Source organism: Chelmon rostratus, chromosome 18, assembly GCF_017976325.1.
Source record: "Chelmon rostratus isolate fCheRos1 chromosome 18, fCheRos1.pri, whole genome shotgun sequence".
Taxonomy (NCBI): domain Eukaryota; kingdom Metazoa; phylum Chordata; class Actinopteri; order Chaetodontiformes; family Chaetodontidae; genus Chelmon; species Chelmon rostratus.
In genome coordinates this window covers 16,129,782-16,144,228 of record NC_055675.1, presented here as the reverse complement: position 1 = coordinate 16,144,228, position 14,447 = coordinate 16,129,782, and the positions used below count along the sequence as shown (strand labels likewise).

At 43.1% G+C, this 14,447-nt stretch overlaps 1 protein-coding gene across 1 annotated transcript in view; it reads left to right on the top strand.

The window, feature by feature from the left end:
• lpgat1 (lysophosphatidylglycerol acyltransferase 1) overlaps positions 1 to 9,419 on the top strand; it is a 45,155-nt gene extending 35,736 nt beyond the window's left edge. Inside the window, exons 7-8 of the mRNA XM_041958562.1 lie at positions 5,224 to 5,330; positions 6,559 to 9,419. Coding sequence (XP_041814496.1) covers positions 5,224 to 5,330; positions 6,559 to 6,710 — 259 coding nt within the window. The 3' untranslated portion in view covers positions 6,711 to 9,419. The remainder of the gene's footprint in view (positions 1 to 5,223; positions 5,331 to 6,558) is intronic.
• Positions 9,420 to 14,447: the final 5,028 nt, after the last annotated feature.

The window sequence follows — 14,447 nt, the reverse complement described above, 5'->3', positions numbered from 1 at the left end:
TCAAAAGCTTCGTATTTGCACTCTTTATAACACTAATTTGTCTTTTTTTCTAACGGAAAAAAAACACACGAACAACTGTTAGCACAACTATATTTGGTTTTAACATTTGTCTCCTCTTCAGGAAACTCAGAAAATAACAGCACATATCAGCCACAAACATTAGCAGTTGCAAGCAAGGAGGCGTGTGCATCTGTTGGATGTGGTGTACGTCACACACACACACGGTAAAAGTCCGGTATCTAGAGTTATTGACATCAGAAGCTGCAGCCCTCTCTCACAGCCGTCTGTCTGTGCACCAGGGTGTCAGGTTAACAAGCAGGCTGCTGCCAAGTGGGTTAGGGTGGAAATGAAAGTGAGGCTGTGGCCCCATGCCAACACATTACCACCAGTTCCTCACCACCACCACCACCAGCACCATCTCCATCACTACTGTACACAATGTATGCCAGCACAACAAATACAAATACGGTGATGCTCTGTTTCTTTTCACTCAGCATAATATTGACACTGTACCTCAATGTTTCCATTTTTCACACTACTGCAAACAGAACCATGGCACAGCATCGTAACCATCCTTATACTCACAGTTGCCATTCATTGTAACTGTGCAGCCTGCAGGCGAGATGATTGATTAAAGTCTGTTTTCTATGAGCCAAAACAGGACCACTTATGTTGGCCACAGCTCGAACTTTTACACTGTTGCATCAGACAAGACCAGAGAAATGCTGCAAACTGTGTAGTTACACAAGAATGTGAAGTGACAGTTTGCAGAACCTGCTTTCTTATCTTGTCACTTTAAATCCGGTTGGCCACCTACGTACACTTTTAGTGTCCTTTCAACTACTGTGTAAGTGTAACGTAATAAATTCTTGGGCATTTTGGTTGGAAAATGCTCTCTGAAAAAATCAGAGCACCTGTACATGTGCATCAGTTAGAAAACACAATAACGTGCAAAGAAATCGGCTCTGTAGAATGACAAACACGCAGCATCGACTTTATTCCATGAGCTGACATTTAAGCAACAGCGTGACTCAGAGCTTAAAAGAAAAGCATGACGGCCTCGTATTTATCGCTTTCTGGGCATATGGATGTATGAAATCATCTGTAAAGTGAATAATCCTTTAATTAAAAACAATTGATAAAAGTTGTACAAAACATTTAGTTAAGCCCTATTCCAAAATCATTCAATTCTGCAACAGTAAGCATGGAGTTTTCTAAAGTAAACTCTACCTCGACATAAAGTTTGGATATGCAGAAATGAAAGAAAACTAAGGCAAATTGATTAATCGATCGGCAGAACATTATTATTATTATTATTATTATTATTATTATTATTATTACCTTGTTTTGATCATCCATCCATCCTTTCAGTCATTTTTCAAGCAGAAAATGCCAGCCTTTAACTCATTCCTGCTTCTCAAATGTGAGCATTTGATTATGCTTAGTTGCATCTCTCATCTGAAATTTTATCCATGGGACTGGAGCAAGACCATGTGGTTGGTAGCTGCCTAAATGTAGAGTCAGGAGTGTCCAGGGCAGTAAATGAACCCAGTGAACTTCCTACATGCTGGTTGAATTCGGCTGTGAGAAGCCACTCTTACAGATGTGACTGCAGACGTTGTTCTCCAACAAGCCCTGCTGATAAACCAGGGAAAGCAGCTGATGCCGGGAAGATACTGTATGCTAACGAAGCATGTTTCTGTTTATTTGTTCTGGACCCGAATCAGCAGCGCCTCCTTCATCCTCAAGTTTACTTTTTAATGCAGCCCAATGTCACAAATCACAATTTGCCTCAAGGGGCTTTTCAACTGTCCTCAGCAGCTAGATGGCGAAAGAGCCGGATTTCTACATGAATATTTCAGCTGCAGGAAAACGCTGCGGCAGCCGCCTGCTACGCAAGGCCCTAAACGCTGAAACCTTCTGATAAGTGGCCCGAGCCGGCTCCTATTGTCCTCTGCCAGGATAACAGAGCTATTGGTTTACATTGAAGAGCAGAGAGGGCCTTTGGCAGGCGTCCTGTACCAGAGCAGGTGTGAAACGCCTGCTACATTAAATCATACATTTAATCATTCATTTACTTATATTTAATAACAAAACCACCATCACCAATCACTGCTGTGACTCCAGATATAAACTCTTAATGAAAGCTACATGTGCAGCTAAAACCAAAAATGACCACCTATCACCACCAACTACGAAGCAGTCACAGTAAAGCGCTTCTTATTGTTCTTGTGGTGACTTGCTTGATTTATCCTTTGCTTTAATTACTACTTTTTGTCCACATATTATCACATCAGTGTTACTGCTAAGAGATGCTGACGCGTCTGTTGTTCTCTGCCTCTTTCTGGACTCACTTTCTCCTCTTGTAGTGCTTTGAGAACGCATCAGTGCTAGTGGTCGGTTTGTGTAGCACATCAGAAATGTGTAAGATACCTGATATCCACAGACGCAGTAGGAGAAGCCTCGTGGAATGTCTTGCTTCGGCCTCTAATCACCCTATCAGGTGGCACCAGCAGCGTAGCTCCAGTGTTGGGCAGCCATAGCCGCTCAGGTGTTGCTGTTGGTAAAAGGCTGTTTTATCCTCAGAAAGTCAGCTTTCTTATAACCGTTAACAGGATGAACACAGTGGATTTCACTCAGTTTTATCTTGAATTTAACAGGAGTTCATGCTGCTGTGAGTCTAAAAGTTGCTCTTCTTAAACAGGACCTCGTTCAGGCTTGCCATAGAGCAGCACCCACACAGTGAACCGCCGGATAAGAAGTAGAAGGGTCTGTAGCAATGCACCTGCAATACACAAACCAAACAGAAGTCTGTGTCGAATCATCTGCTCCTGTCCTTCTTCCTGTCCAAGCCTTTTCCTGAATTGGTCATACAGATTTATTCAGTTCAAAGACTTTCTGTAGTGAGTGTCCATCTGGACTGAGTCGTGTCTGGCGGGAGCTTTTAACACCAATAATATTCAGAATACGGGCTCAGCGCGAATAGAAATGCTTCATGTAAACCTTTTTATCAGATTGTTCTGCCTCATTCTTTTAATTATCAAAGGGGTGTACCTTTTTATATTTGCCATCTGAACACATCGTGTCAAATCTGCAGATTATTTTCTCACATGATCAATGAATCATTTTGTCTATGAAATGTGAGAAAATGGAGAAAAACGATTTCCCAGATCGTATGGTGACATCTTCCAATCAAAATCCAAAGATACTCAGTTTACAGTAATATAAGACAAAGGAAAGTAGTAAATTACATTTGTGAAGCTTAAACCAAAGACTGACATTTTTACTTGAAAAGTGAGGCAATTAACAAATTAATCGATTATCCACTTAGTCGCTAATTAATTTTCTGTCCTTTCAGCTCAGTTTTAGGCCACTAATAATAATACTTCAGGGGCATTCTGAGCTAAAATGCGTCATTTAACAACTTATTCAGACTAAACTGGCACACTCAAAGCAAACAGTCCTGTGGGAACGCTCCTGACGATCTTCTATTCTCATAATATTTGGACTTTGATTCAGGGGACCATGTGAACGCTGGCTCATGTAGCCGCAGTCGTACCTGCAGTAGAGCGAGAAAGCGTGTCTGCTCTTAAAACACGAGACCTCATCCTGACAAGAGTGCTTTTGCCTTTGCTCAGATTGCTTTTTAATATATATTGATCATTTTAGTAATCAATACTGCATCACTTATGACTTGACAGAAGCTTCCCTCATAGGCACAGATGCACCCTATCTGGCCGGGAGCACTGAGGAAATGTTGAGTGCAGAGGATATGTTTGTCTGAGGGAGGAGACTGTAACCTCTATTTGAAGGTGACCAGGAGCTGGCTGTGTGGGTGTGCAGCTGACTGGGGACCCCTTCTGGCTGGAAACAAGATTTCATCAGCACTCTCATTATTGGCTTGTAAAAGTGACCCTTTTTTTTATAAGCTACCTACTGTTTTTCACAGTGTCAATCAGTGTGTTAGTCATTGTGTTTTCTTTAAAAGGTGTTTGTCATTTGTGATTGTGAATATTTTATTGTTTTAGCCAGCTGGAAATGATTAATTTGAGCACTAAACAGCTTGTGGAGGTTGACCACTAGATGTTAGTCAGCCTGATGCCTGGAGAGGCAATTAGCTTATTGACAGGAAATTAACTGGCAACTACTTTGACAATCAATTAATCACTTAAGTAAACTTGTGAACAAAAATGGAAGCAATTCTCTGGTTTCTGCTTCTGAAATGTCAGAATCTGTCATGTCTTTAATCTTCTGCAGTAGTAAATTGAATATATTGGAGATTTTATGACTATTTTCTAACTTGAGAATGCACATATAGTCATAATAATAATCTTTAATCTTCATTTAAAGAACACTTTTCAAAGTTTAAGTTGCAAGTGTTTTCAGCAAAGAGTCAGCAAAATAAAACACACACAGGTCATAAAATCATGAGACTTTCAAAGAAAACATAAAAGACAAGAAAACAGACGAACCGAACAAGTGCAGACTAGTGTGAGCTTAAAGAGGCGCTTATATACAGTCATGCTACTCTTATATCCCCATGGATACCAAGTAAACAAAACAACGTTATCATCCCACTTTTCCCACAATGTAATTACTCATGCTGGATACAAAAAATGTATAACAGAAATGTGAAAGGCCAGAGACGCGTCACCACAGGCTCGGGAAACTGTAGGCCCAATAGTTTCAGAGAAACTTGAGAGCAGACTCGTCAGCGATGAAAATAATTGTTAGCTGTAGCCCTGCTGATGCCTCACTGTACCCCCATGGGCACCACAGACCCCACACAGATGACAGACATTGTCTATGACTGCAGCTTAAAAAGTCAGCTCTCTGCAGAATTTGGGTGGTGCTGCTTCTCCCTGGCTTGGATTTTCAGCTTTTTTTCTTTCCACACACTCTAACCGAACCCATTATGTGGAGCTACATGACTTGTCTGTCTCCTGTCGGGGCTCCCCTCAGCACTTCTGTCTCCCTCTGACACTCTGATGAGCCTGCCAGCTAATGAACCCCTCCCCAAACAAGCTGAAGCTACAGCAAACACAAACCACCGTAATGGATTCCAGTCTGAAATAGACTGCTCTGCTCAGGGGCCGCGGCTTACACCCTGAGTTTGGACTGCAGCTTCCACGACGGATCAATGCAGACAGTTTCTGCTGAGTGAGACTTCAGTCATCCTTTTTTGTGTTTCATCTCCCCCTCTGTCTCTCTCTTTTCCTCCAGGATGTACCCAATAAAAGAGGTTCCTGTGGAGGCAGAGGCCCTGACTGACTGGCTGTATCAGAGGTTTGTGGAGAAAGAAGAGCTGCTGGCCCACTTCTATGACACAGGTCTGTTTCACCATGTCAGTTGGAGTCAAATCTGAATTCTCCTCAGTGTTGTGTCAGGAAATATAAAATATAAATGACTGCAGCTATTGAGCATATCTTTTTTAATATTCAAAAGAGGCTAAAACCGTAGGATTAAAAAATATATATTTGTGAAATGATGTCTAAGCTTATATTTGAGCCGTTGTTGCTAGGAGACACGCTGTCCCAAATGGTGTTCACTGTTTTCAACAAGCCCACAAACAATCAGCCACTAGGAACTTAAAGCACCTGGCACGTTCCAGCAGTCAACATTTGGGAGGACCCACTGTACAGTCAAGTTTGTATTCTAGGGTAGTTAGCCTAGCTTGCTAACGTTAGCGCTAATTCCCACTGGAAGTTAATTTTGGTTATTTTAACCAAATTTTGTGTGTAATGATCCCTTCTTTCATCCCGTCGCTCCACTGTCACAGTGATACTCTCCCTGTCTGGTCTTTATCTGCAACAGGTTACCCGCACTGACTGACTGTGCACTGTGTTCCTCGTACGTTATATAAAAGATGTTCATGTCACATCATCCAGATGTGGTGACTGCAAATGACAAGACAGTCAAAAGTCTCAGCAACAAGTAGTCCTGTAAAATCAGGTCTCCATATGTTAAGCTGATTCAAAGCACCAGTCACAACACAAAGTAATACCTCATTCATGTCATATCCAAGCGGCTGAAAAATGAAGCTAACGCAGAAGTGCCAAGAACTGCAGTTCCTTGAACGGCCACTTGAGGTCAGCTCCAAAAGCGAGTCAATCACCATAGAGCCCCAAGTTCATGACAACTGTACAAGGGCTGAGTTTTTATATAACTCACTTGTTTCAATTATATTAAGGCTTAAAATTATGCATAATTATGGGCATGGCTGCTTTAAGTAACAGTTAGCCGCTAGGTTTCAGCAACCAGGCTTCATTCAGCCTGCCTCAGCTCCACCCATGCTCTTTGCCCATTTTGGATTAGCCAGGAGTTTAGCGGAATAAATCAGATTTAAATTTCTTCCTTTTGGTAATTACAATTTTGAGTACACAAGTCAAAACAAACACCAAATATATTCTGTACACTGATACAGACACATTTCTCCAAAAAATCTGTTCTCAACCCTCAATCTCAACATCCATCTGTGACATCCCGCTTTAATAAATCTTACATAATGTGCATAGGAGCGAAGTTCTGACTCGTCTCTATTCACATCTCACTCAACAGGATCATTCCCCCTTGAAGAAGGACAGAAGGAGGCAGTCTCCCGGCAGATGACCCTCGACCCCGTGTGGCTGTGTATTATCCAGTCGTTTGCGTTCGCCTCCGGCTTCGTGTGGTACAGCGTCCTCCAGTACCTCTACTGCTGTTTATTTTGAGTGCGCTGATGAGCCGAGAGTCTTTATCGGACCACTGGAAAAGCCTCAGGATCAGTTGGTGTGTGGCCCAGCGTCATACTTGCCCCCTACGATGGATGAATGTACATTTTCACCAGTGGAGAGACTTGACAGGAAACAAAACACATAGGAAGTACGCAAACACTCAGATTACAAATACCCATACAAGACGAAACTGGTCACAGGCGTAGTTAACTTTTACACAACCCTAACACCACACACTCGCTCCAGCGGCCTAGCAGAATAATCTCTCGCACTCGTCACGACTCACATTTCGATGTTTACACGTCCTCATACACGTAGACGCTCACACGTACATAACTTTTTATTCGAAGTTAACGAACCGAGGCTCAGGACTCCTCCAGAAGATGCTCTGGACCGGACTCTCTCTCTCCTCCTAGGCTTTAGCCGTAGTAGTTTTACAGAGTATAAAGTATGTATGGACGTGTGCGTGAGTGAATATATGTGACTAGAAGCATAATGTCTGCCCTTATTCTTCTTCCTGGCGAGAGTTGATGAAGCCCACTGGACCTCTCTTTCAGCCCGCCGACTAGCCGGCTGGCCACACCTTCCAGAGCGAGCGGCGGTATGAACGTTGAGGCCGCACAGCTCCTCTGGCCTTCATTGCACTAAGGATCCATACTGCCCTAACTGCTCCCTGTCCCAGGAAATACTCCTGAGTGGTAGCTGTCAATGTTTTATTTTCTTTCGTTCTCTCCCCCTAACCCGCATATCTCCACAACAACGGCCATTGTATTTGTTGTTGACGTCTTTTTTGTTGACTTTTTTTTTTTTCCCTTCCCTGTTTCCGCCTGTCTGTCGAGGCAGTATTCTGAGCTCACTGAGAAAGGGGGATCATGTTTACACTGGCGGCCCTGCTGAAAGCCTAAAGGGATGGCGGCTGACGATGCGGCACTCGATTAAGGATCGTTTGCGGCAGACGTTGAAGGGAGGAAGAGGAGACGGTGCTGTTGTGCTAATTTAAAAAGAAAAAAAAAGGAAAAAAAAAAACAGTGGTGCCATGCAGGGCAAGAATTGCAGTCTGATCAGCTAAAGAGTTACTCCCTCTTTGTGGATTCCCCTTCGTCACCCTCTGCTCTCCAACACACACACACACACACACACACACACACACACACACACACACACACAAATACTCGTGCACACAGAGCCATGTGCAGCTACACACAGCAGAGTAGACGTCTGTCTCCAAGGATCATCTCAGCAAGCCAGACTGAGAAGGCAGAGACTCTTATTCCCCCATTGGACTACATAGTTTTACAAATATTTAAGCCATATGCTTAGTGTCGTCGGGGTGGGAAAAGACATGGGGAAAAAATATGATTTTTATAGAACGCTACCCTAATGTTCAGCATTCTAAAATAGAGATTTTGGCTTACAGAACTATAGGTGTCATTACTGTAAATTTACAGCATAACCTGCCTAAGTGAGTGTGTGTGGTTGTCTTTTTCCCCCCCATTTTTGATATCTATGATTCATGTCGTGTTGCTCTGTGACGTCAGAGTGCGACGGCGGTCTCACCACGAGTGGTCAAATTTGATTTCATTTTAAAGTTCATGTACTGTCGTCCTCATGTCATGGTATGTTTAAATCTTGTACATAACGAAGCTGAGGAAGAGTTTTCACTGTTGGAAATGACTGAAGCGTTTCTCTTTTGGTCCGTGATAATTTCTGACAATTTTAGCTTAAAGTATCATGAATGTTTTTTTTTTGTTTGTTTGGGTTTTTTTTTTTTTAATAAGGTGAAAGCAAGGATTTTCCCTTCATTTCTCAGTGTTACCTTTTTTTTCCAGGAAGTTGGTGTGCTTCAAGACATTAGAGCTACTGTACATCCGTGTGCTGGCTGACACAAAGTCGGCAACACACAGTCCAGTTTCAAACTAGTACCATTGTACACAATGATCAGGATTTTGTGGAAAGCCTCGACTATCAAGCCTTACCTGATGTCCTGGTCGACCACACTCCAAAATAATGCCGTTTCCTCGCACTCCCTCTTGACGAAACATTCGGGCTGTTTGTTGTGCTGATGGTTTCATGGTGTCGAGCTCAAACTTGGCCCGTGAGGAAGGGGATCGCTCTTCACTTGCGAGGGAAACTCTGGCAGGGCCCTGCATAGATGCAGCTGTTTTCTCTCAAATGTACTTGTGTTGTGGTTTTGAGGTCAATTATATGTAATTTGCTTAGCCTGCTTTAATTAGGAAAATTATAGAGGAGCAGCAATTATCATTGTCATAAACGAATGCATAAAGGGTGAATTTTAGTAGTGATCTGCCCTCCCTGTGTGCCACTGTTGGTAGAAACTGTGTGTGAAATGCAAAAAAAAAAAGGGCTACCTGACTGGGTAGGTAAAACATTTAAAATCAGGCTGTAAATGTGATTCATCCAGCGGCCCTTTCAGATTCCCCTCCATCGTGAGAGTGACTTGAAATAAAGCTTCATCTTTTTTTTTTTTAACCTTTTACCCTTTTTTTTAATTTTCTGACCATGTTTCCAAAGAAGGCAGGGAAATAATGTTTTCCTAGATGTGGTTTTAGGAAATAAACACAATAGGGATTTAAACAAATTATACTAGAACTGTCTGTACTTTTCCATTTTGTACTTCTCCTTTAATTCCTAGCTACACAGCCATTTTACTACACGAAAGACTTGTGCTGGAATAAAACATCATAAAGACCCTAACAGTGTAATGCTTGTCCTTTAACATGTTGTATGGACTTAAGATGATAAGTGTTATATCACAGTAAATGTTGACATAATAAGGCATTTGTATAATTCAAAAAAAGCTTAAAAGGATTTGTTTGACATTTGGGAAATTAAGCTTTTTTTTTTTTACTGGGAATTAGATGAGAAGATCAATACAAGTGTCATAACTGCTTCAACTGTTTGTACTTATATCTACAGAGGGAGCAGGACCTCTTCCACAAGGTCCGCCATGTTATACCACCATGTTTCTACAGTAGCCCAGAATGGACAAATCAAACACTGGCTGCAGCCGCTGTAGGGGAGGGTGAAGGTGGGGGTAGCAATCTGCAGCCTCACCATTAGATGCCACTAAATCGTTCACTCTGGTCCTTTAGGTTAGCTAGCTAACGTTAACTCTCTTCAACATGTCAAATAATTCTTTAATTGCAACCCCAATTGCAAAAAAGTTGGGATGCTGTGTAAAACATGAATAAACACATAATGAAATGATTTGCAAACTGTTTACCAACTGTTATTCAAAGTGTTCCTGAGTCCATGCAGTAACATCCTTTATCCAGTCATGTGTTCACAAAGTGGTGAACCTCGCTCCATCCTCACTTGTGAACGACTGAGCCTTTCCAGGATGCTCCTTTCATACCCAATCATGACACTATCACCTGTTTACCTGTGAAATGTTCCAAACAGGTGTTTTTGGAGCGTTCCACATCTTTCCCAGTCTTTTGCTTCTCCTGTCCCAACTTGAAACGTGTTACAAAAATCAACGAAGCTGATGAGGTCAAACGTTAAATTGTGTTTGTAGTGTTTTCAGTTGAGTAAATGTCAAAAAGGATGAGCAAGTTATCACATTCTGTTTTATTGATGTTTTACACAGCATCCAAACTTTTGTGGAATGGGGTTTGTGTTCAGCAGAATGCAGGAATCCTGAAGGTCCAGTTACAAAGGGAAAAGCCTTTCCAACTGTTTTAAATTAAGCTCTTCTAGTAGGTGTTTTCCCTGGCCTGCTAATGTTAATGTCAACGCTGACATTTTCTCCTCGCTGAGTTACTGGCTGGCAGTGATCTCCAGGTAACCAGAGCCTGTGTTTGCGCAGGTCTGTGCCCGTTGTTTAACCGCGGTGTCAGTCACTAGCTGTTGAAAGCCACTGGTTTGTGTTACAGAGCTCTGATTTCAGCCACGATGGAGGCCTGATGTCAGTGTGAACTCTCAGCACCCGACTGCAGAGCAATCCTAACCCTGGCAGAGGCTCGTCAAACGCAAAGAGACGACTGTCTTTCCTCTCTGGAACATGTGGAACAAACCTGTTATACAGCAGATCCTTCAGTCAAAGTACTAACTAATACTGATTTTAGAATAGCCTGTAACAGGTTGATTTCCATTAAAAACAGGTTGAAAGATTCATACTACATAATATTTTATTTTTTTTATAGAAAAGAAAACTTCAAAGACTTAATCACAAGCAGAAACTACTTCAGTTTGTGTCATTTTTGTGTAAAACATGATATGTAAAGTAAAAAGTATGATTTTTCCCTCTGAATTCTGGATATGTAGTGAAAGGTAGCATAAAAGAAAATAGTATCTCATCTAAGGGAATAGTTTAAAATTTGGAGTAATACACTTATTTTGACTTCTTGCCAAAAGTTGATAATGATAAAGTTGATACCACTCATGGTTAAATCTGAAGCTTCAGCCAGCAGTTAGCTTAGCTTAGGAAACGGGCTAAAGCTAGCTCGATGATGTCCACCAGCACCTCTGAAGCTCTTTGATTAACATGCTAAACCTTGTTCGTCTTCATCCAAATATAAACCAAAGTGTAAAAACATAAAAACGACAGGTTGAGGGTTTTGTACAAAGCTTGTGTCTTGGCCAGGAAGCAGTTGCCAGGCAACCAGCCGAGACTCCAGGAGGAAGTAGCTTGTCCGAGCCAAGAAATAGCTCCATAATCTCTGTTACACTTGTTCAGAATGGACAAACTAGCAATTTGTTAATTAGTGAGCTTTTATAAAGACTTTTGATACCTTCTGACAGAGCCAGACTAGCTGTTTCCCCTTCTTTACAGTCTTTATGCTAAGCTAAGCTAACTGGCTTGCTGCTGTTGCTTAGGTTATCAAGTCACATTTTACCCCTCATATCTACTAACTGTCAGTTGCCAGGAAATAATTTAAAAAGCCACCTTTCCTGCCAATCTGCTTTAATTGGATTTCAATTGTATTCACTGGTTAAGTGGAAACCAAAGTGGCTTTTCCACAGCAGCGTGAGAGATATGTAGCGGGTCGGGTCCGCAGGAACGCCACATGCTTAGGGCAGCCAATGGGAACCCAGGGTGAAAACAGCGGGAAGTGAGCTGGAAAATGGGATTAAATATGCACGAAGCCTCACCGACATGCCAAGGGGCTAACAGTCAGGAGCCAGGGTGGCTGTTGCTCAGTGTGGTGTCCAGATGGAGAAGGAGTGGTTTTCCCCCGCGTGGAGAATCCAATGCAGCTCCAAATCTCCTCCCAAGGTCACCCACATTACACAGACAAATTAGTCTCCAGAGGAACTTTTGTGTCCTCTGCAGAAGCAGCGCTGTTCCTCCTCGGACACCTGCAATGAGCTATTTCACGCCTACCGCTCCCCAAGGTCCTCGGTGTCACGCTTTGGTGTCTCTTCCCTCGTGGGGCCCGCGCTCGTGGTGGCGTCCCTCGCGTCAGCAAGCAGTAAAGCACCCGGCTGTGGAGAGGAGGCCCGGGCTTGAATGTCACCGCAGCAGCCACGGGCATCGCAGACTCTCCCTCCTGCCGTCACAAGAGGGCACGATGACAGTGATGGCTGGTCGGGAGCGATCGCATGCTTCTCATGCAAATATTTGTGTCAACACACGCCGCTGGAGATGATGTGTCTCAGGAGTGCAGCCGTGAAGAAACACATGTATTTTGATGGAAAGGGATGAAGTCAGACTGTAATATTAATAGCAGGAAAGTGGATCAAAGGTTTATCCAAATTGCAAAAAGTGCATTACCTCATAAGCATAGCCACTGGCTGGTTAGCTTATAGTAGCTTAGCACAAGGACTGGAAACAGGGGTAAACGGCTAGCCTGGCTCTATCCAGGCCCGATCTGATGTAGGAAAATTTGCCTCTGAAGCCCAGTTACACAATACATAATATCTTGTTTGTTTAATCTGTGCAAAAGTCAATGTGTAAAAACAACAATTTGTCATTTGAAGAGCGGTCGTGTGCCAGACTATTTCTTGGCTGCGACCAGTTGGCAACCAGCAGAGACTCCAGGAAGTTCCTGGTTCTGGCCAAGAAAGGGTCCGACACATTAACCCTCCGTAAAACAGCGAGCTGTCATTCAGAATCCACCTACTGCTGGTAGGTGGATTTTTCGGTCCAACCAGGCTAGCCGTTTGTCTCTGTTCCCAGTCTTTATGCTAAGCTATGCTAACCGGCTGCTGGCTGTAGCTTTATGTTGCCTGTACAGATATGAGTGGTATGTCAATTTTCTCAGGAAAACGAGAGTAGTGTTTTGGATTTTGGGCTTGAAAGGTTTATTTCTAAGGGTCATGAAAGCTTCTCAGTTAATGAGTTTTTATAGTGGTTCTTAAATATCTCTCATTTATGTGGTTTTGCAGTGTTTTTATGACATTTTTTAATGATGTATCTCACTGACTCGTTCTATGTGTAGCACTTTTTTTTAAAGTTTTTAAATTATAGTTATTTTAAAGCATGCCGCATCAAATAGGCACATTTTGTATTAAGGCCTCTTCTGTACAAACTTGAACGCCACCCATTAGTTACTCTGTTCAGTTTATGGACCAAGTAAGGTGTCACCTTATTGGACAACCCCAGTCTGGGGCAACGCTTGTCCAATCCCAACAGCTGACATGTGTGAATGATTGTGATTGGTTGTCTTTTATGTATTTTTGACCATTTTGAATTTCTTTCTGCTTCAATCCAGCCCTTTTAAACTGTTGTTCATCATGGGTTTCATGATGCCGCCGATGAAGACCACAGGACGAAACACACTAACGATAAAGAGTGTTGCTGGAGCTTTATCCTCTTCGGTGGTGCCAATCTTCTCATCTTACAAAAAACAAATAAGAGTATTTCCCAAAATGATGAGCAGTTGCTACAGAAGTCCTCTTATTAGCTTCACGCCACTGGTTTCATCCCTCTGTTGGGAGACAAGAGAGCATCCAGGCGAGCGTGATTTATGTCGCCTTGATGTGTACAAAAAAAGGGGTCACAGGTGACATGGGTGCCATAAGCATCCTGTGAACCCCCAGCAGAGGTGAGGAGGTTATTATGGGATGTGGCCGTCTGTCCTCCCCTGTCGCTCCCTCTCAACTCCTGGCCTTTAACAGGGGCAGCTGACGTCAGAGCGGCCTCAGGCACCCGACCGCCTCTGTTGTTTTTAGCTGTCAGTTTTCCACCCTGCACCCCCCCCCCCCCCCCCCCCCCCCCCCCTGCCCTGACTGTTCCTGGCTGATGTCCAAACTCCTCCAGCTCTTTGTAGGAGTGACCTTTGCAGAGGCAGACTGACAGACCGGCTCGGGCGCTCACTCTCTCGGCGGTGTGAGTGGTGTCAGCGTGTGGTGCTGGCAGCAGCGAGGCCTGAAAGGATCGTTTGAACGCAACTGTGAGCGCGGCCGCCCCAGTGAGACCAGCGCTGCAGACACAGATCCCAGAGTCTCAGGCAGGGACCGCGCATCAAACTGTCCTTGTCATGAGGAATCTAATCTTTTATCTGTCACATGCAGGATTTACTCCAGTCATGCTTAAAATAACACTGCTGCTCGGCTCTTTTTTTGAATTTGTGTCAGAGAATCTGAAATGTGGTGACAAATGTGGATAATGTTACTCCAGTCAACAACCAGGTCTGATCAGTTCCATCTCAGTAGGCTTTAACTAAAAGATCCTTATCTAAATGCAGCTTGGACATATTATGAATGAAGTATAATGAGATTAACTCAGTGCAGGAGGAAAAAAGTCAAAATTTGTTCCTGAAACTATCT